Below are 19,899 nucleotides of genomic sequence, written 5' to 3' on the forward strand. Positions count from 1 at the left end.
CAGCCTCAGAACCTGCTGTACGCTCCCGGGGAAACTGTCCGACTAGACTGTCAGGCTGAAGGCATCCCGACTCCCTCCATCACCTGGAGCATCAATGGACAGTCACTCACAGGTACGACCTACTACTATATACCCCACTATATCTACTACTATATACCCCACTATATCTACTACAATAGACCCCACTATATCTACTACTATATACCCCACTATATCTACTACTATAGACCCCACTATATCTACTACTATATACCCCACTATATCTACTACTATAGACCCCACTATATCTACTACTATATACCCCACTATATCTACTACTATATACCCCACTATATCTACTACTATAGACCCCACTATATCTACTACTATATACCCCACTATATCTACTACTATATACCCCACTATATCTACTACTATATACCCCACTATATCTACTACAATATACCCCACTATATCTACTACTATATACCCCACTATATCTACTACTATATACCCCACTATATCTACTACTATATACCCCACTATATCTACTACTATAGACCCTACTATATCTACTACTATATACCCCACTATATCTACTACTATATACCCCACTATATCTACTACTATAGACCCCACTATATCTACTACTATATACCCCACTATATCTACTACTATATACCCCACTATATCTACTACTATATACCCCACTATATCTACTACAATATACCCCACTATATCTACTACTATATACCCCACTATATCTACTACTATATACCCCACTATATCTACTACAATAGACCCCACTATATCTACTACTATATACCCCACTATATCTACTACTATATACCCCACTATATCTACTACTATATACCCCACTATATCTACTACAATAGACCCCACTATATCTACTACTATATACCCCACTATATCTACTACTATATACCCCACTATATCTACTACTATAGACCCCACTATATCTACTACTATAGACCCCACTATATCTACTACTATATACCCCACTATATCTACTACTATAGACCCCACTATATCTACTACAATAGACCCCACTATATCTACTACTATATACCCCACTATATCTACTACTATATACCCCACTATATCTACTACTATATACCCCACTATATCTACTACTATAGACCCCACTATATCTACTACTATATACCCCACTATATCTACTACTATAGACCCCACTATATCTACTACTATATACCCCACTATATCTACTACTATAGACCCCACTATATCTACTACTATAGACCCCACTATATCTACTACTATATACCCTACTATATCTACTACTATATACCCCACTATATCTACTACTATAGACCCCACTATATCTACTACAATAGACCCCACTATATCTACTACTATATACCCTACTATATCTACTACTATATACCCCACTATATCTACTACTATAGACCCCACTATATCTACTACTATAGACCCCACTATATCTACTACTATAGACCCCACTATATCTACTACTATATACCCCACTACATCTGCTTCTTCATCCTCCTTCATCCCTCCTCCTCTTCCTCCGCTCTTCTCTCTCTGCAGAGGTAGATGATGATCCTCGCCGCACTGTGAACGGCGGCGTGTTCAAATTGACCGACGTGGAATTTACTGACACAGCTGTTTATCAGTGTGAAGCATCCAACAAATACGGATCCATCCTTCTCAACACCTACATCTATGTTGTTGGTACGCACACACATGCACACACTTACACACACAGACTCACACACACACACACTCACTCATACATACACACACATCCTGACAAGAACATGCACTAAATGACTAAAGTAATTCACATTCAGTCATTCTACTGTCAATGTTTTCAATATTTTTTCTTCCTTTTTCTTTGTTTGTTCTCTCTGTTGTGTTTAATTTAACTTTTTATTGTTTTTCATTTTGTTTGCACAAAACAAAATAAGACTTTAACCTTTGTTTTTGTACTAATTGATGAGTAATGATGTGTATTTGTGTCCTGTGTGTGTCAGAGCTGCCTCCTCAGATCCTGTCGTCTGATGGAGTCGTGTACAGAGTCACTGAGGGCGGAGACATCGAGCTGCACTGTGAGTCCTTCGGCTCGCCGCGACCACACGTCACATGGTGAGACACACACACACATACGCACACACACACACACACACTCATCCCAGCATGTACATAAACCTGCAGTAAGTGATTTTTGGCCACTTTGGGGCAGAGACGAGCTGTGAACATTAGCGAATAAAAGGAATCAGGTGTTCCTCCTGCACTGCTCTGCCTTTACAGAATCAATATTCTCCACAACAAAGTCGAGAAAGGCAGCAATCATGTCATGTATTGATCTTTTAGATGGATTTATCTACAGTCAATAGGCTGACTGAGCTCTCTTTATGAAGGACGCATCATGTGATCACCGGTACACCTGAGACCAGCTCCTCCACCTCCACACGTTGGTGTTCAGATTCACAGCTTTAGTTTTCTTTTTGTTTGGTCAACATGCATTTTTGAACAGGAGCAGTAAAACATGAAAAGACAGTTGGTGGAGTCTAAGGCTGCAACTAACAATTATTATTGTTGGGCTGTGGCTACAAGTTTGGCTATCAGCAATATTTAATGATTATCAAAGATAATTGTAAATTATTAAAATCAATAAAATTATTAATCAGAATTAATAATAACGGGGCACCACCCTGGACTCAGGGAAAATTCAGTCTTAAAGTGTACTAATCTATGAATTTGGGACTTTGATAAATAATTAATTTAATAACTATAAACAAAATCACCATATCAATAGCTAGTTAAGGTTGAAGGATTTGGGGATCTTTACATAGCAGAAGTTGGCAAAACTTATTCTTGTGCAACATTAAAACAGACAACAGGTATATCCAAAAGCATTTATTTAACAAAAGGGTAAAAGCAACACACAATACTAATCTAGCTAAGTGTTCCTATATACAAGTGTGAGTGTGTGTGTGTGTGTGTGTGTGTGTGTGTGTGTGTAGGGAAGACAATAGCAAGATGGCTGCAGTCACCTGGTGACTGAGCACATGGCATGCCGACAATTTGGCTGATAAAGGGAACTACAGGGATAAAAGGCCAGACCATGTGGTGTCTTGAACCACATGTGCTGCCTGAACCAAAGTTCACCAAACTAGGTTTTAACCTCTTAACTGTGTGGTTCTCTATTCAAGGCCAATTGGTGTATGCTAAAGGTGCCAGGTTAAAACGAGGTTAGATGCATGCAAGGCCTAGTTACTGGATGTAACATGTGTTAAGCATGCTAACGTTAACCTAGCGGTGTGGCTATGCAGTAACCTGACTATAGGCAACAAGGACATCACAACAACAGTTCAATGTATAACCTTAACCAAATCAATACACGTACAGTACATTGTTTGAGTTAAACATTCTTGCTTAGCCGTACTATGCTTCACTGTGTTGCTAGGCTATGCCCAGTTGTTACCAGTCCATGAAGGAAGAGATGCTTTGTGGTGTCCTGCTTTGTAGCCAGTGAATCCGTGGGTGAGTCAGGCTGAGAAGGCTTTGGCTCTGAAGCTGAAACATGCAGGCGTTGCTGGGGAGACAGTACTCCAGTCGTGCAGAGGGCCCAGGTCACTCCTTTGTGTAGAGTTAGCGGCAAGCTAACTCCGTTTCGTGGCTCCTGTACTTGTTAAACCAGCCAGCAGACTTGTGTGTTAGCTGCTGGTGTTTGGAGAGAAGCTCGATAAATACGACCACAGGTCTTCAGTGTTGACGTTCCATTTCTTTCTCTTTTAACATGGACATCAATGCTAATACTCATTTAATTCATGAGACAAGATCACTGAAGTATAAAGTCTCGTTTTAGAGTCTTAAAAGAGTCTGTTACCTGCTCAGAGTCACTGACATGGATCAGTGTCTGTGCTTCAGTCTCTGGTCTGTGAACCATGCAGTGTTTTTATGAATAATATTAATATGCTGATGTTTGTAACTCCTCACATATTAAATGACGAGACGTTACTTGACGCAGCTTTGAGGACACTGAGGTCGTGTCCTCTGTAATATTTTTGTATTTTGAGATTACACACATGTTTTTAGTTGCCTCTGGTATTTTTGTTGTTAAATGATTATTTTTTAACAGATTTCCATGTTGAAGGAGAGTAAATATATACACATCAAGGCTGTTAGAAAGCAATTTCAGTGATAAAGGTAAAACATGCAGACTGACATAGCTGCTAGTGTAGCAGAGGATATTTACACCATAATATAACAGTTCAATAAATATTAAAATGTAAAAATATGTATTTTATTCACTTGTTTCAAAGAACAGCTACGTTGGAACAGAGAGCATCTGTGGATGAGGTGTATTTTTATCAAACATTACAGATTCAGGTTTGGAGCTTTATACTTTATAATGTTTTTATGTTTTCTGAATATATTTCTAAAGAAAAATAACTCTTAGATCTGCATCATGTTTAAACTGACATGAACTGATGCATAAATGTAGATGTTATGTTCAGACTTGTGATTCTAAGCTTTTATATATTACATTCATATTTGTTTATAGTCATTATGTGAGTTTGTTGATTTATTTTTGTTATTGTTGTTATTTGTTTGTTGATGAATGTGTCTCAGTAAATCCATGATGGACGAGTTGATTCATCCATCTCTAAATAACGAAGGTTATGTGTTTTAGTTTTTCACATTAGTCACGTTTCTTTGCATGTTCACTGTCAGATAAACAAGGTCTAAATGTTTGCTTTTTCAGCTTTACAGGCCATTATGCTCATTGTGTTTAATAGATATCCTTCGTCTCTCCTCTCCGGCTCGTCCTGTATTGATCTCTTCTGTCTGTCATGATCAGTGATCAACCAGTAAACACACTCCCCCTGCTGGAGTCACTGGGATGTTGGAATAAATGCTGAAGGACCCGGTTTGAACAGAGCAGCAGTGACACGTCTGATTCATGTATGTCAGGATCAATACGGTGACTATCTTTGTGTTTGTTCTCTTCAGGGAGGGCGAGGACACGGGGCCTCTGCTGTCGGACCCTCGTATCTCCCTGCTGACCAACGGGACGCTCCGGCTGTCCGACGTCAGTCACGATGACGCGGGAGCGTACACCTGCTCAGTGCAGGACAAAAACATCTCCATCACTGCTCATCTGGAGGTCTTCAGTGAGTCATCAGCAACAACCTGCTGTCATTCTACATTTCTATTCAGTCTGTGGCTCTCAGCTCTGAGCTTATTGCTTCCTAATGAAGACGTAAATCTTTAAAAACACCTCAGACACGGTTAAGGTCTCAGTAATTTCCTAAAACAGCTGCTCATTGTAGTTTTTATCAGAAAACGACAGGAGGAAATGGTCAGGGATGGGAATTGTCTACTGTGTGCTACTGAACTGCAACATGAAATAGAAGCATCTTACAGTCTTCTGTCTGTCTGAATGAGAATGATGACATGAAAGTGTAGTTTACCAACATCAGTGACGAGTGGTGTTAATAACAACATGCGGCGCCGTGTCTTCCTGCTCCCGTCAGACCGGACGGTGATACTGACGAGGCCGCAGGACGTGCGAACGCCCAGAGGAGGAGACGCTCTGCTGGACTGTCTCTTCTACAAAGACCCTCGGCTGAACAGATCCCAGATCGTCTGGAGGAAAGATGGACACAAACTGCAGGAATCCTCACCAGACGACAAGTAAACGTGTTTCCCTCCACAGCAACAATACAACACGTTCATATACAGTCATATCATACATGTGTGCTGGTTTCTTAACAAAGTGCTCAAACTGAGGACATGAGAGAACCAGTTAAACCAGATAAATGACATGAAATTAATAAATTATTTAAAAATCATTCAGGAGATATAAAATCATACAAGTCAGTTAAAAGTAGGACTGCAACTTCTTTCATTTCTTTCATTATCAGTTAATCTGCTGATTATTTTCTCGATTTTATTTAGTTAACAAAATGTCAGAAAACAGAAAAATGCTAAATAAGAGGACGTGTTTGTAGCTCGGAGCTCATACAGTTAACATTTGTATGCTGGAAGTGACAGGAAGCTAACGAAGGGACGTGTGTGTGTTTAGAGTCACTATCTTTGAGAACGGCGCCTTGAAAGTGACAGACGTCCAATCAGACGACACGGCGTCTTACTCCTGTGAGGTCATCACTGACCTGGACCATGTGACAGCGAGCGGCTCCATCACTGTAGTCGGTACGTCACTGTGTGTGTGTGTGTGTGTGTGTGTGTGTGTGTGTGTAGTCGGGGTCACATTTCACATGTCTATGAGTTGTTAACAGCTCCACCAAATAGTGATTTTTCCCTCTAAACTTCTCACATGCTTTCATTTCAATAAATGTTCAAATGATCCAATATTTCAGCAAAAATCAAAGATTAGAGAAAAAGTCCAAAAACTGAAAACAGATTTGTGTATCAGAACTTTGTTTTTTCTTCTTTCCTCTCCCATTAATCATCTCACCACCCCTCAGATTTATCTGCTGACCCTTTGGAGGGGCCCGACCCCTAGGTTGGGAACCACTGGACTAAACTAGCTAACTGTATATAAAGTAGTGTAAACTAGCTCCACCTCCAGCAGCTACAACAGTAACATGCTGCTCTAACACTGATGCTTCACTATTAATAATCTAATGATGTCATATATAATAATATATCAGTCAGAGGGACCAAACCACTACTTTTACTGCAATACTTTAACTACATCAAGCTCATAATACTTATGTACTTTTACTGCAATACTTTAACTACATCAAGCTCATAATACTTATGTACTTTTACTGCAATACTTTAACTACATCAAGCTCATAATACTTATGTACTTTTACTGCAATACTTTAACTACATCAAGCTCATAATACTTATGTACTTTTACTGCAATACTTTAACTACATCAAGCTCATAATACTTATGTATCTTTACTGCAGGACTTTTATTTGTAATGGAGTATTTTTACTCTGCAGTAAATGATTTCAGTACTTCTTCCACCACTTCATATATATCATATATATATATATATATATATATATATATATATATATATATATATATAATAAATGCTTTATAATTTTGTTGTGCTGTTCCATGCTGTACTCTGTGATGTTTGTTCTATTTTGTACACACAGCACAGATCCTCCTCTGTTGCTCTTCCTGAGCTTTCTAACATGTTTTCCTTGTTAAAGTGTTTTAGGGAGTTTTGGGGGTTTTAGCACAGAGGATGTTGTATTACAGGCTGTAAAGCATTGGGCTATACAAATAAAAATGACTTGACTTGAGTTGTTGAAACTCTATGAAAGAAAAAGCTTCTCTCAGTGAAGACTAACGGGTTTGTGTTGGACCCTCAGCACGGCCGGACCCTCCCAAAGATCTGTCTCTGTCTGAGGTGGACGACTACAGCCTCACTCTCAGCTGGATCCCCGGACACTCACACAACAGCCCCGTCACAGGTACCCAACACACAGAAATATCTCTGCATCTACTGGCTGGATCGCCATGGAAGTTGTTTCACACATTCATGTGGTCCTAAGAATGAACTGTAATCATTTAGGTGACCTCTTCCTATCCATCAACAAGTCAAAATGTGATTTGTCCAATACTTTGGTTTATGATCAAATACCTGTAAACTCTCCCATCAGCCTCAGCTGTTGGATATTCTCTGTGCTGTAATGTTTTCTGTTTGCGCTGGGATTGAGCAACATGGTCCTGATATTTGGCTTCATGGTGTGCTGTCAGGGTTCATCGTGCAGAGCAGAGAGGAGCAGCACTCGGAGGAGGGGAAGTGGAGTTGGGAGGAGTTGAAGAGAGTTTCTGGAGACGTCAACAGCCTGCAGCTGACCCTCCACCCCTACTGTACCTACCGCTTCCGGGTCATCGCGGTCAACGAGCTGGGCCCCAGCGAGCCCAGCGAGTCTTCAGACTTCCACAGCACGCCCCCTGCTGGTGAGCGACACTGTACAGTCAATGTTGTGAGGAGATTCCCAGTAAAGCTGTCTCAGTTAAGATCTAATGCTTCTGTTTCTTCCTGTAGTTCCTGGCAGTAACCCCACAGGTGTGCGCAGTGACTCCATAGATCCAGGGACTCTGATCATTACGTGGGATGTGAGTACTTCAGTCTGCATGCTCTGCTGTGTGTATGCCACCCAGTTTAATCTAAATCCATTGTTTCCTTGTGTCTTTGTAGGAGATGCACAAGCGCTTACATAGCGGCCAGGGATTCCAGTACAAGGTGTCATGGCGGGAGGCCGGGGGCAAGGGTGTACACTGGAACCACAGCTACGTCAGGTCGCCGCCCTTCTTGGTAAACGGAACAGGAACATACACACCGTTCGAGATCAAAGTCCAGGCTGTCAACTCACTGGGAGACGGTCCTCCACCAGAACCTGAGATCGGACACTCCGGAGAGGACAGTACGTCACCTGCTTCAGTCTTTCCTGCAACACAGCCTGAAATACTGTGATGGAGGGACTTTGTAGATAATAAGAGCTTAAATCTGTGAGGCTGCAATAAACCTGGAACTCTGCATGAATGATAATGTTGCTCCATAAATAAGCAGTTGTTTGCTAACATGTTCAACATGTCAACTTAAAAGATGATATGTCAATATTTTGTTTACAGCTTGTTTCTTCTGCCCTCAAGTGGAAATATGTTCAGTTATTGTAGATTTACGTTATGATTATGATGTTAAATGTCTTCTCATGTGTCTCTCAGAGCCTGAGGAGCCTCCCAGCGGAGTTAAAGCGACCGTGATGAACAGCACAGTCAGAGTGACGTGGAACGAAGCCCAGAGGGTCCGAGGTCTGCTGAGGGGATACAAGGTAGCGGTTCTTACAGCTCTCTGTCGGCTCATGTCACAACAATACTCTGACTTTTTAATGATAATGAGGTTACGCTTCTTGTCACAGTTAGTGTGTTAGCTAGCAGGATATTTAAAAAACAGAGGAGGCCAAATTTCTTTGTTTTTTTATTTTGCATGTAACATCAGTGCTGTACAACCGAACCCCTACTCCCACCCACCCAAACACAGAAACAAGAGGCCTATAAAGGGGCTGACTTTAAAAGATGAAGCCAAAGTATAAAAAGTACAATGCAACTCTGAAAAATAATAAATAAATATTAAAAATACAAAAGCATATTTCACATGGATATCACAATCATTAGTGTGCTTCCACCTCATCCTTTCACTTACACATTCATAAAAGAAATGTACATACATGCCCCCACAGGCTCACTGAACCCCCCAGTGGCCGCAGTGAAAACCGCATGTATGGATCTAAAACTCAGCCAGGACACCGACGCCCTCGGCCAACATTACTGACTGTAGCTTTTAAAGCTAGGGTGAAATACTGGCATCCTATGAAACAGACTCCATTATACTGACTATGGTGGCTAAATAATGCTCTGGCGTGGCCATTTTCAAAGGGGTCCCTTGACCTCTGACCTCAAGATATCTGAATGAAAATGGGTTCTATGGTTTACAGACATGCCCACTTTATACTAGTCCCATGCAGTTTATAAATATAATATAGTAATATAAATGTTATTTTTGGCTAATCTAAAATTGGTGTATTTGAATGGTGGTGTTCGGTGTATTTCTGCATACTGGGGTCACTAAACAATCTTGAAATTGTACAAACTGGGTCTGACTGGAAACTATATTCATGTGTGATGATGTTAGTCCCCATAGTAGCCATTTCACTGTAGTGAGACCATTTTTTGAAAATTAACCTCACTGTATAAAATGACCTATAGTGACCTTGAGGATAATCACAGCTTCATGAAACTTTACAACCACAAACTAGAGACTGAAGGTGTTCAGAGCGTGATTGGCTTTCCTTAATATATTTACAATAAGGGGATTTCTGAGCAATTTCCACAACAGAAGTATTCACCATCCAATCACTGAAAAATGCAATTCTTACAGAAATCTCCAAATGTCAAAAGTTTTTCTGTGGTTCTTCAAGGTTTTGGTGTCTTAATGTGGCATTTTGGAAGGATTTTTGACCATTTTTAATAAATTCTCAAGTGGTTAAAAAATGTTAAATTTTTCACCAAATCTGTTTAACAAACGGTATCAACCCCCAAATCCCAGTTCACTACAGACCTCTCTGTGTTTTAACATACATGCTGAGGTTAATATTAGACACCACAAGGTAGGTATATCAACAATATATATAATGTTATATAGCCTATAACAAGCCTGAAAGGCTGCTAATAGCTGGGACATGTATCTATGGTAATTCCTGTACCACACTGTGATGCTGTGTGTCAGTCAGTATGTTCCCAACGGAGCACCAATACAAGTTCACCCAAATCTGTGGCGACAGCTGAGCTTTAAGTGTTCTCAGATGAGATGAGTCTGGATGAGTTGATGAACAAAGACATCCAGGAACTTGAAGCTGGAAACATATAAAGCTTTGGACTACAAAATGCACCTTAAATGAACCTTAATCCAGAACTGATGGATATACCAGCGTGTCCTCATTTCCAGCAGGCTGCAGAATCTTTAAAACCAAGTATATATGATCTACTCTGGGTCTAGTAGAAACAATCGAAGTTTTTAAATTGTTTAAGTCCTTCAAATCTCTCGACATTATTCAGCAGTTGCTGCAAATGTCATACCATTCATGTTCATCACCCAAATCTCACATTTGAGAGGTGTATCATATTCTTTGGTTCAAGGCCGATTTTCACCACCCGTCAGAAATTTCATCCAACCTTCATCAGATTTGATACATAACATCTTTAAATGACCCAGAAGAGGTTATTCATGTAACAACTCCTCGTCCCCGTTATCTTTCTGCTATCACTAATAAAATGCCCCTAAAATATATATATATCCTTAAAGTTATTAATCAATAACTTTATTTAAATTCATTTAAATGGCAATAACTGTCAGAGTTTTTGACTTCACTACAGGAGATATCCAGACATCAGCATGGTTGTCTCTCATAATGTCCAGATAGACATTTAAACATTTTCTGTTGGAAATAACAAATTAAGAGGTTTTGCAACCGCAGCAGAGGTCGGATTTCTCTGAATGTATCAATGATAACCGCAGCAGCTTTGTGACAGATGAAGCATGCTTGCAATTATGGCTGCAACTAACCCTTTATTTCAATATTGATTAATCTATTGATTATTTTTCATCTAATCATTTTCGTCCATAAAAAGTCAGAAAATAGTGAAAAATAGCAGCGCCCTCTAGAGGGCGGATGGGGATCAGAAGAACAACCGTTTTTGAAAGTAATGATGTTTTATGGTTTGACAACGTTAAGGTCTGGTCAGATTTAGGCACAAAACCACCTGGTTAGGGTGAGGGAAAGATCATGGTTGGGCTGCGGCGACTTGCATGTAAACACCAGTGAAACAACAGTGGTCTCCTGTCAGCAGTAGCAGGAACGGACCCAAATGCAGGGTTGAAGTAAACCTTCTTTATTCTCAGATCCAACAAAACTCAACTGAAAACCAGACCTTAAATACAAACTAAACTAAGACACTGGGCAGCTGATAGGCTGAGAAGACACGGCGAGCAGGGCTGATGAGACTGATGGAGGGCAGGTGTGAAGGTGACAGCAGAGGTGTGAGGAGGAGCACATGAACACACGAGGGAAACACAGAGTAACAGAAAACACAATACTCTAAATCAGAACCCAGCATAAGAATTACATAAACTGAAGCACACAACAGTCTTCTAAACCCACCACCCAAACCATAACAAGCAAAACCGTACGACCAGAAGGACCTGACAGACGTGTAACACAGGAAACCCCAAACAACACAAAAACACAGAGTCCAAAAAACAAACAAAGTCCACACAGGATGTGACAGTCTCCTGCAGCAAAGGTCACATTGCTTTTTGTTATCTTACTAACGATCCAGCCATCAGCCACCTCATACTGACTGAACAGCACATTCAGAGAATGTTTTTAGCATTTTAGTTCCATAAATAATTTAAACTATTAATTGATAATCAACATAGTTGTCCATTAGTTTTCTCTCTATCAACTATCAATCATTTCAGCCAGGGCTGATTGATCTATGAGATGTTATAAACTAGTGATGAAATACAGCCTTCAGTCTGCGAAACCTCTGATGTTCAATTTATGTCACATATGACAACGAAAAACAGCAAACTTTCACATTTGAGAAGCTGGAGCATAGCTGAAAACTGTCAATAATTGATCAATGATTAACTAACCGGTCGTTGCAGCTGTGGTTTTCAGCTCTACTTGTAACCCACGAAGCAAAGGATTAGTCATACTACGCATCCACTCCACATGTGTTTACTTCCCTCTGCCTCTGTGTCAGATCTACATCAGGAGGTTGGGTGTGCCGGGGGCCCGGGGCCGGAGGTCCCTCGGGAAGCATCATCACGAGGAAGAGAGGAGGCGGGAGAGAGGACAGGAGCGAGGGAAGGAGAAAGACGAGTGGAGTAAGGTGGTGGTCGTTCATGGCATGAAGACTTCAGAGGAGGTGACCGGGCTGCAACTGTTCTCTCGGTACGAGCTGTCCGTCACCGCCTTCAACAGCAAAGGAGAGAGCCCCCCCTCCCCAGCGCACCACTTCAACACCCCAGAGGGAGGTGAGTACGATCGGTCACCTGCATAAACACAATAACATATCTGTAATCTGGATAAATGTGAATGCGTGTGCTTTGTGTCTGTTAGCTCCCGGCCCTCCTGCATCACTGAGGTTCGAGAGTCCATCGGAGAAGTCTCTGACGCTCTACTGGACGCCTCCGGCTGAAACCAACGGCATCCTGCTGGGATACGTGGTGCAGTACCAGCAGGGTAAAGTCTGACAATAACTGGATATCTCACTCTTTAACCAGAATTCTCCCATATATGAGATTAGAGTTTAATCACAGAACAGCGGGTAGTTAATGAGTGAATAATGTTTTGTTCTCATTTTCTGATGTTATTGTTTCATTTGACAATATTGTAGTAGAATCATTTGGCATAAAGATTGATACCAGTTAGCTTAGCAAATAGACAGGAAATGGCAGGGCAGCTAGCCTGACTCTGTCTGAAGGTAACCAGCTCCTCTGAAGCTAATAATATAAATTATATCTCGTTTGTTTAGTCCGGATTAAAACCACAAGCTTAATCCCGGGATACCACGGATATTTTTCCAAGTGGCCAAAAATCTGTTGGTTTACTTTAAAGGATTTTCTTATTTTTTATGAGCTCCAATAGCTCATTGTGCTACATATCACAACCTATTGACTTTGTACTACATTATATATATATATCTTCTCTAAGAACTACTACACAGAACTACTCTCTGGAGACTGAAAACATGATGCTGTTATTAGTCTTTGGAGCCGTTTCTGTGTGACCCAGTGCAGCGGTGAGACTCACTGATGTGTTTTTAATAAGATATATCAGCTTTGATACAAACACAATACTTGTTAGTAGATCAGTTCATTGTTGGTTTGGATCCAAACATGAAGACAAATATAGAAAATCATCAGAATGATCCTTTAAGGACATTCAAGATGTTTGGTGGAGAAAGTTTTTGTGTGACTTTTCATCAGATGACTGGAAACACTGGTTTGTTTCCTCTGCAGAGGTGGAGAGCAGAGACAGTCCAGTGCAGATGGAGATCATCAGCGATCCCAGTATGACTTACATTATGTTGGACTCTCTGGACCCCAGCAGCCATTACATCTTCAAAGTGATAGCACGCACCAGCGCCGGGGACGGACCTCCCATCACACGCAGGGGCGCCACCCTGCTGGACGGAGGTGAGACGACGGTTTACAGGATTCTACCATCACGTGCAGTCTTTTATTCCTTAACGTTCTCCTTCGTTTACATCTTTCCAACTTTACCTCCACCTGTCTCTCTCTTCCCCCAGTTCCTCCATCCAACATCACCATAATTCCCAGTAACACATCCCTCAACCTGAGCTGGGTGCCGGGAGAGCGAGACAGGAACCACGGCTTCCACATTCACTACCTCCGGAAGAGCGGTGAGAGGCTGCAGGGTTATCAATAATTAACTGTAGATATTATACAGTTAATTACCTGCCTCATTATTATCATGACTGTTAGATGTATTGATCCACCTAAAGCAGAATAATAGACGACAAAACAGTTTGATAGAAATATGATGAAGACAAACAAATTTACTGTGTGTGTGTGTGTGTGTGTGTGTGTGTGTGTGTGTGTGTGTGTGTGTGTTGCAGCTGGGGATCAGTGGGAGGAGTCAGAGGTGTTGAACTCCACGCAGGGTTTCTATTCGCTGACAGGCCTCCAACCAGGAACTGAGTACCGTCTTAAGATCATACATGGAAACAAGACTCACTGGGAAGATGTGACATGGACCAGAGGACCAGGTACACACACACACACACACACACACACACACACACAATAATAAAATAAGATAATAAGATACACATACACAATAATTGTTAGTATGTTGGATCCGTTAAAAAGCAGCTGCATGAACATCTTCAGTGTGAATCGTTTCCTCGTGTTGCTGACGATCTCTCCGTGTCTCTCAGTGCCGTCGGAGGTGGCCGGTGGATTTGCCACCCAGGGTTGGTTGATCGGACTCATCAGCGCCATCGTGCTGCTGGTGCTGATACTGCTCATCCTCTGCCTTATTAAACGCAGCAAGGGCGGCAAATACGCAGGCAAGACAGACGGATGCTATAAAAACAACACACTCACATGCACACTGTTCTCACCAACAACGACTGACGTTGAGGTTTTCCCTACAGTGAAGGACAAAGAAGACAAGGAGGTGGACTCTGAGGCTCGGCCCATGAAGGATGAAACTTTTGGAGAGTACAGGTCGGTCTTTTCTCACATGCATTTATTTATTATTATGCCTATTATATATATATATATATAGAGAGAGAGAGAGATACAGAATAGAATTTGTTCTATTTCTGTATAAATGTGACCTAAAACATGATCAGATTTCCATTCAAGTCCTAAAACTAGACAAAGAGACATCAGTTAAACAAATGAGACAAAAATCTTACACTTGTTCATTTAATTATTGAGGAAAATGATGTAATGTTACATATGTGTGGGAGGCAGAAGTATGTGAAGCTCGAGGATTATCAATTAATTTGAAGGGGAAATTAGAGTCGCGTGTTTCAATCAATGGGATGACACTCAAGTCTAGGAAACTAAAGGCGTCTCCTGCAGTGGCTACAGTCGATGTTGATGAGTCCATCATCAGGAGAACATTGAACATCAATGGTGTTCATGGCAGAGCTGTAAGGAGAAACCCACTACTCTCCAAACAGAACATTGCTGCCGTCTAAAGTTCACTAAAGACCACGTGGAGCCAGAAGGTGATTGGAACAATGTTCTCTGGATGGATGAGACCAAAACCGAACTTTTCGGCTTGAATGAGAAGCGCTCTGTTTGGTGATGAGCAAACACTGCATTCCAGCGTAAGAACCTGAACCCATCTGTGAAACATGGTGGTGGTATCATGGTTTGGGCTGCTTTGCTGCCTCTGAACCAGGACAGCTTGCAATCATTGATGGAGCTCTGAGTTCTGAGTCGTTCCACCAAAGAACGGTTAGAGCAGAAGAAAGATGATGTTTTGGAACGGCCGAGTCAAAGTCCTGACCTTAATCCTGTAGAAATGCTGTAGAAGGACCTGAAGCATGTTGTTCATGCAAAGACGCCCACCAGCATCCTTGAGTTGAGATTGTTCTGTGAGGACGAACGGGCTAAAACTCCTCCAAGCTGATGAGCAGAGCTGATAAACAGTTACTAGAAACGTTTGGTTGAAGTTATTGCTGCAAAAGGGGGTCACACCAGATACTGGTTTCACTTTATCTAGTTTTAGGACACATTTATGCAGAAATACAGAAAATTCTAAAGGGTTCACAAACTTTCAAGCGGCACTAATGTACATCATCATCGTAAGATGTTAGGTTGATCAGTTTATGAGTCTAAACAACCTCCTCATCACCACATAAGAACAATCTACCAAATTATATATTGTTTGTTTAATTTGTGCAAAAACTGAAGTGAAAAGTGATTTTTTTGAAACTGAACATTGCAGGAAAACAAACACAATAACTGGGATTATATATGATAATTATTATATATGGTGTTTGTCATTAAACTGGATTTATGTTGATTTTATCAGACTATGATTTAAAGTTATTTTATCACTGTAGTGCAGAGAACTATAACTTAATCTATAACTTCATCTATAACCTAATTTTAAATGTTAATACAGCCGATCACACAGCTGTCATTTACATAATACAGGAAAGATTTATTCAGTCCTCAGCAGATGTCGGCTGTGATGCAGTTTGTTGTTTGCTGACTCAAAAGAGGACAAAGAAGAAGAGATTTGTCAGTTTAATGTTATTCAGGTGCTATTAATCATCTGACTCATGGTTTCCTGCGTTTGTAACATCAAAACATCTCTGAGTCTTTCCATTTCTAAATGAAATACTGTTATTATTATTATTATTATCATACTGTTATATATTGAATATATTATGTGGATGATTTTGTTGTGTACAAGTTTGCCATTTTATGAGGTTTTAAATCTTTTCCTGTGGTTTCAAGTTTTAGAATGAAACCTGTAATTTGCACAAACATTTTTAGCTGCTAGCTTGACTTTAGCAGACAGCTCTAACTCTCCCAGCTCTCCTTCCTTTTTATCTTCCTTTAATGCTGCAGATCCCTGGAGAGGTGAGCAAGTCAACCCCGTCTTTAGCTCTCAGATGCATGTTTGTGTTGTGATGGAGCATCAACCAGTGGCTTCGTTATGTAACTGAAGCTTGCTGGAGTTTTTTGTTTGTCATTTTTAGGCATGCTAATAAGAAATACCCTGGAAAAGAAGAATGACTCTTATTTTTATTCTTTTTAATAATTCTTCTGATATCTTTTTTGTGTTTTTTATATCACTTTGTGTTTTTGTTGGTATTTTGTGGTTATTTTGAGAATTTAAATTCAGACTAAAAATGTACATGTGATAAACATTTGACAAATCAAACTTAAACCGTGAACGTCACATGAGTTAACTAATTAGCTTTTGTATTATATGATATATGATAGTAGGTGTGGATATGACTTTTACAAGTATTATAGAATTTATGCAACTAAATTGTATATTTTAGTTATGGGTGGTTTTGCAGTAGTTAAATAATAATGATCCAAACAGCTTAAACCTTTTTACTAAAGAAAAACACATTGGGACAAGCAACACAGAGGTCAGTTTTATGCCTTATGGTTTGTTATATTATATATTATTTTCCCACAATATCTTTCAGTTTCAGGATTTAGAAGTCAGCTGGAGACAAATCCTTCAACCAGCTAACAGAGTTCGCAGGTCTGCTTGGACAGTTGTCATGTGATTCTACTTTTGTCTGCCTATGTCTGAAATCAAGGAACCATTTTTCAAAAAATTACCACAAATTTCAGATTTACAATTTACAATTTGCAATTTCATTTAGCAGACACTTTTATCCAAAGCGACGTACATCTGAGACTGACACAACACAAGCATGTATCTAGTCAGGAGACAGTGTGAGTAAGAGCCATAAAGCTTAAGATAGAGTCTGATAGGACGTAGTTGCCAACAGGTGGTGCACCGAGGCAATGCAGAGAGTGCATAGAGGCAGATTTGTTTTGTTTTGTTTTGCTTTGTGTTTTGTTCCACCACCGTGGAACTACAGAGAAGAGTCTAGTTAGTGACTTAGGGTCCTGTTGTGGCACCAGGCGTCTTTCATTGGCAGAGCGTAGTGAGCAGGAGGGAGTGTAGACCTGAATGAAGGAGTTCAGGTAGGCGGGAGCTGTTTTAGTTGCTGTTTTTTAAGTGAGTGTCAGGGTTATGAATTTGATGCGGGCAGCAACTGGGAGCCAGAGGAGGGATATGAACAGCAGGGTGATGTGTGCTGATTTGGGCTGATTGAAGATCAGACGGTCAGATCAGAAGGTTTGAAAGTACATGCAGGGAGGCCTGTCAGTAACGAGTTGCAGTAGTCAATGCGTGATATTACGAGGGTCTGTAGCAGGAGTTGTGCTGCATGCTCAGACAGGTAGAGTCTGATCTTCCTGATGTTGTACAGGACAAACCGACACGACCGAATGACTGAGGCCACATGAACCTTAAAGGTTAGTTGGTCATCGATCATGACACCCAAGCGTCAGGCAGACTTTGTGGGCATGAGTTGGTTGATTAGAGCTGGATGCTGATGTTTTATTGTATGGAGGGACTGGCTGGATGACAAGGAGCTCGGTCTTTCATCCATGCTGTGATATATCAACAAGGCATGATGAGGTCCAAGCTGAGACTGTGTGGTCCTAAGGCGGGAATGACAGGAAGAGCTGGATGTCATCAGCATAGCAATGGTATGAGAAACCATGGGAGTTGATGATTGCGCCAAGTGAGGTGGTGCAGTTTGGACACTTCTCCCCTCCAAGATACTCTAAAATATCTCCCTAACAGGCAGGACATGAACCAGCGGAGGGCGGATCCTGAGATCATCCTGACAGTGATTCCATAACCGACAGGAGTGCAGTCTCAGTAGAGTGACCCTGCTTAAAGCCGGACTGATTCACGTCATACAGGTTGTTGGCAGAAAGGAGTTCAGAGACTTGGTTAAAGACTGTGTGCTCAAGTACTTTTGACAGGAAGGGCAGGAGTGAAACTGGTCTGTAGGGAAATGGTCTGTAGCAGGTTGGATGATATTGGGTCCAGTGGGGAGGTAGTAGGATGAGAGTCCAGCAGAATTTTGGAGACTTCTTCCTCGGTCAGAGGGGAGAATGAGGAGAGTTTGTCCCTGTTAGCTGCAGACTGACTTAGTCAGGCTCAGAGAACTGCTTACTGATGGCAGAGACCTTATCAGTAAAAATGAGGTGAACATGTCTGCAGTGAGTAAAGTGGAGGGCGGAGGAGGAGGCGGATTGAAGAGACGGTAAATTATTATTGTAAACTGCATGAGGCTCAATCAGAAGTAGTTCATACGACGTGTGTCCGACCACATCAAAAACCAAAAGTCTTAAAAATAGATGAGAAGAAATATTTATTGTCCACCAGGGTGGAAAACTGTCTTCAACTCATCAAGACATGAAACCACAATTCATCTGATTCTTACAAGAGACAAAGTGAAGCAGTCTGAAGGTCACATTACACTTTAAAAACACTTAATGTCTGTGGCCTGAATCTCATCAGTCACTCTGCAGAGTTGAGAGTATTGATGGCACTTTGGGATGAAGACTTCTTAAATACATTTTCAGTTGCAGAGGGACTCGGAGCGGCTGAATAGAGGATGGCAGCTCTCTGCCGGGATACTCCTTGCTTTCTTCCTCATCCTTTCTGTAAATAGTTGAATCAAGGACTTTTGGGGTTTGCCAACTGTTCTTAGTTACTCTGAACAACTACACTCAAAGGCAGAGTGAAAAGTCGGTGTCATGGGGGAAGATGTTACATCGTTTAAATACGGGAATAATGTCACACATTTTCAGACTGTCTGTCCAGGAGGACGTTCACAGTGTCGCAGTCAGTTGAGCACAAGGTCGTAGGAAGTGAGGGTGCGGAGGGTGACGCAGCCCTTGCAGATGGTAGAGGACCTGCATGTTACAACTATAAACCCTCTGAGACGCAGGATGGGTCAGGTCAAGTTGGGTCGGGTCGGATCAAGTTGGGTAAGGTCAGGTTGGGTCAGGTCAAGTTGGGTCGGGTAAGGTCAGGTAAGGTCAGGTTGGGTAAGGTCAGGTTGGGTCAGGTCCATTCAGGTTGGGTCGGGTAAGGTCAGGTTGGGTCAGGTCCATTCAGGTTGGGTCAGGTAAGGTCAGGTTGGGTAAGGTCAGGTTGGGTCAGGTCCATTCAGGTTGGGTCAGGTAAGGTCAGGTTGGGTAAGGTCAGGTTGGGTCAGGTCAGGTTGGGTCAGGTCCATTCA

At 41.3% G+C, this 19,899-nt stretch overlaps 1 protein-coding gene across 2 annotated transcripts in view; it reads left to right on the forward strand.

Moving 5' to 3' along the window:
• LOC137185224 (neural cell adhesion molecule L1-like) overlaps nt 1–19,899 on the forward strand; it is a 31,158-nt gene that overhangs the window by 7,463 nt on the left and 3,796 nt on the right. The window contains exons 4-22 of one of the 2 annotated variants that reach the window (XM_067593569.1): nt 1–112; nt 1,570–1,713; nt 2,016–2,127; nt 5,002–5,162; nt 5,526–5,685; nt 6,077–6,204; nt 7,350–7,451; nt 7,738–7,944; nt 8,033–8,103; nt 8,186–8,411; nt 8,713–8,819; nt 12,313–12,586; nt 12,672–12,794; nt 13,574–13,750; nt 13,864–13,977; nt 14,194–14,343; nt 14,515–14,646; nt 14,734–14,806; nt 16,676–16,801. The exon at nt 1–112 is cut by the window's left edge and continues 20 nt beyond it. In XM_067593569.1, coding sequence (XP_067449670.1) covers nt 1–112; nt 1,570–1,713; nt 2,016–2,127; nt 5,002–5,162; nt 5,526–5,685; nt 6,077–6,204; nt 7,350–7,451; nt 7,738–7,944; nt 8,033–8,103; nt 8,186–8,411; nt 8,713–8,819; nt 12,313–12,586; nt 12,672–12,794; nt 13,574–13,750; nt 13,864–13,977; nt 14,194–14,343; nt 14,515–14,646; nt 14,734–14,806; nt 16,676–16,691 — 2,589 coding nt within the window. In that variant the 3' untranslated portion in view covers nt 16,692–16,801. Of the gene's footprint in view, nt 113–1,569; nt 1,714–2,015; nt 2,128–5,001; nt 5,163–5,525; nt 5,686–6,076; nt 6,205–7,349; nt 7,452–7,737; nt 7,945–8,032; nt 8,104–8,185; nt 8,412–8,712; nt 8,820–12,312; nt 12,587–12,671; nt 12,795–13,573; nt 13,751–13,863; nt 13,978–14,193; nt 14,344–14,514; nt 14,647–14,733; nt 14,807–16,675; nt 16,802–19,899 lie in introns of those variants that run through there. The other variant, XM_067593568.1, reaches the window with a different exon arrangement.

This window comes from Thunnus thynnus, chromosome 6, assembly GCF_963924715.1.
Source record: "Thunnus thynnus chromosome 6, fThuThy2.1, whole genome shotgun sequence".
Taxonomy (NCBI): Eukaryota; Metazoa; Chordata; class Actinopteri; order Scombriformes; family Scombridae; genus Thunnus; species Thunnus thynnus.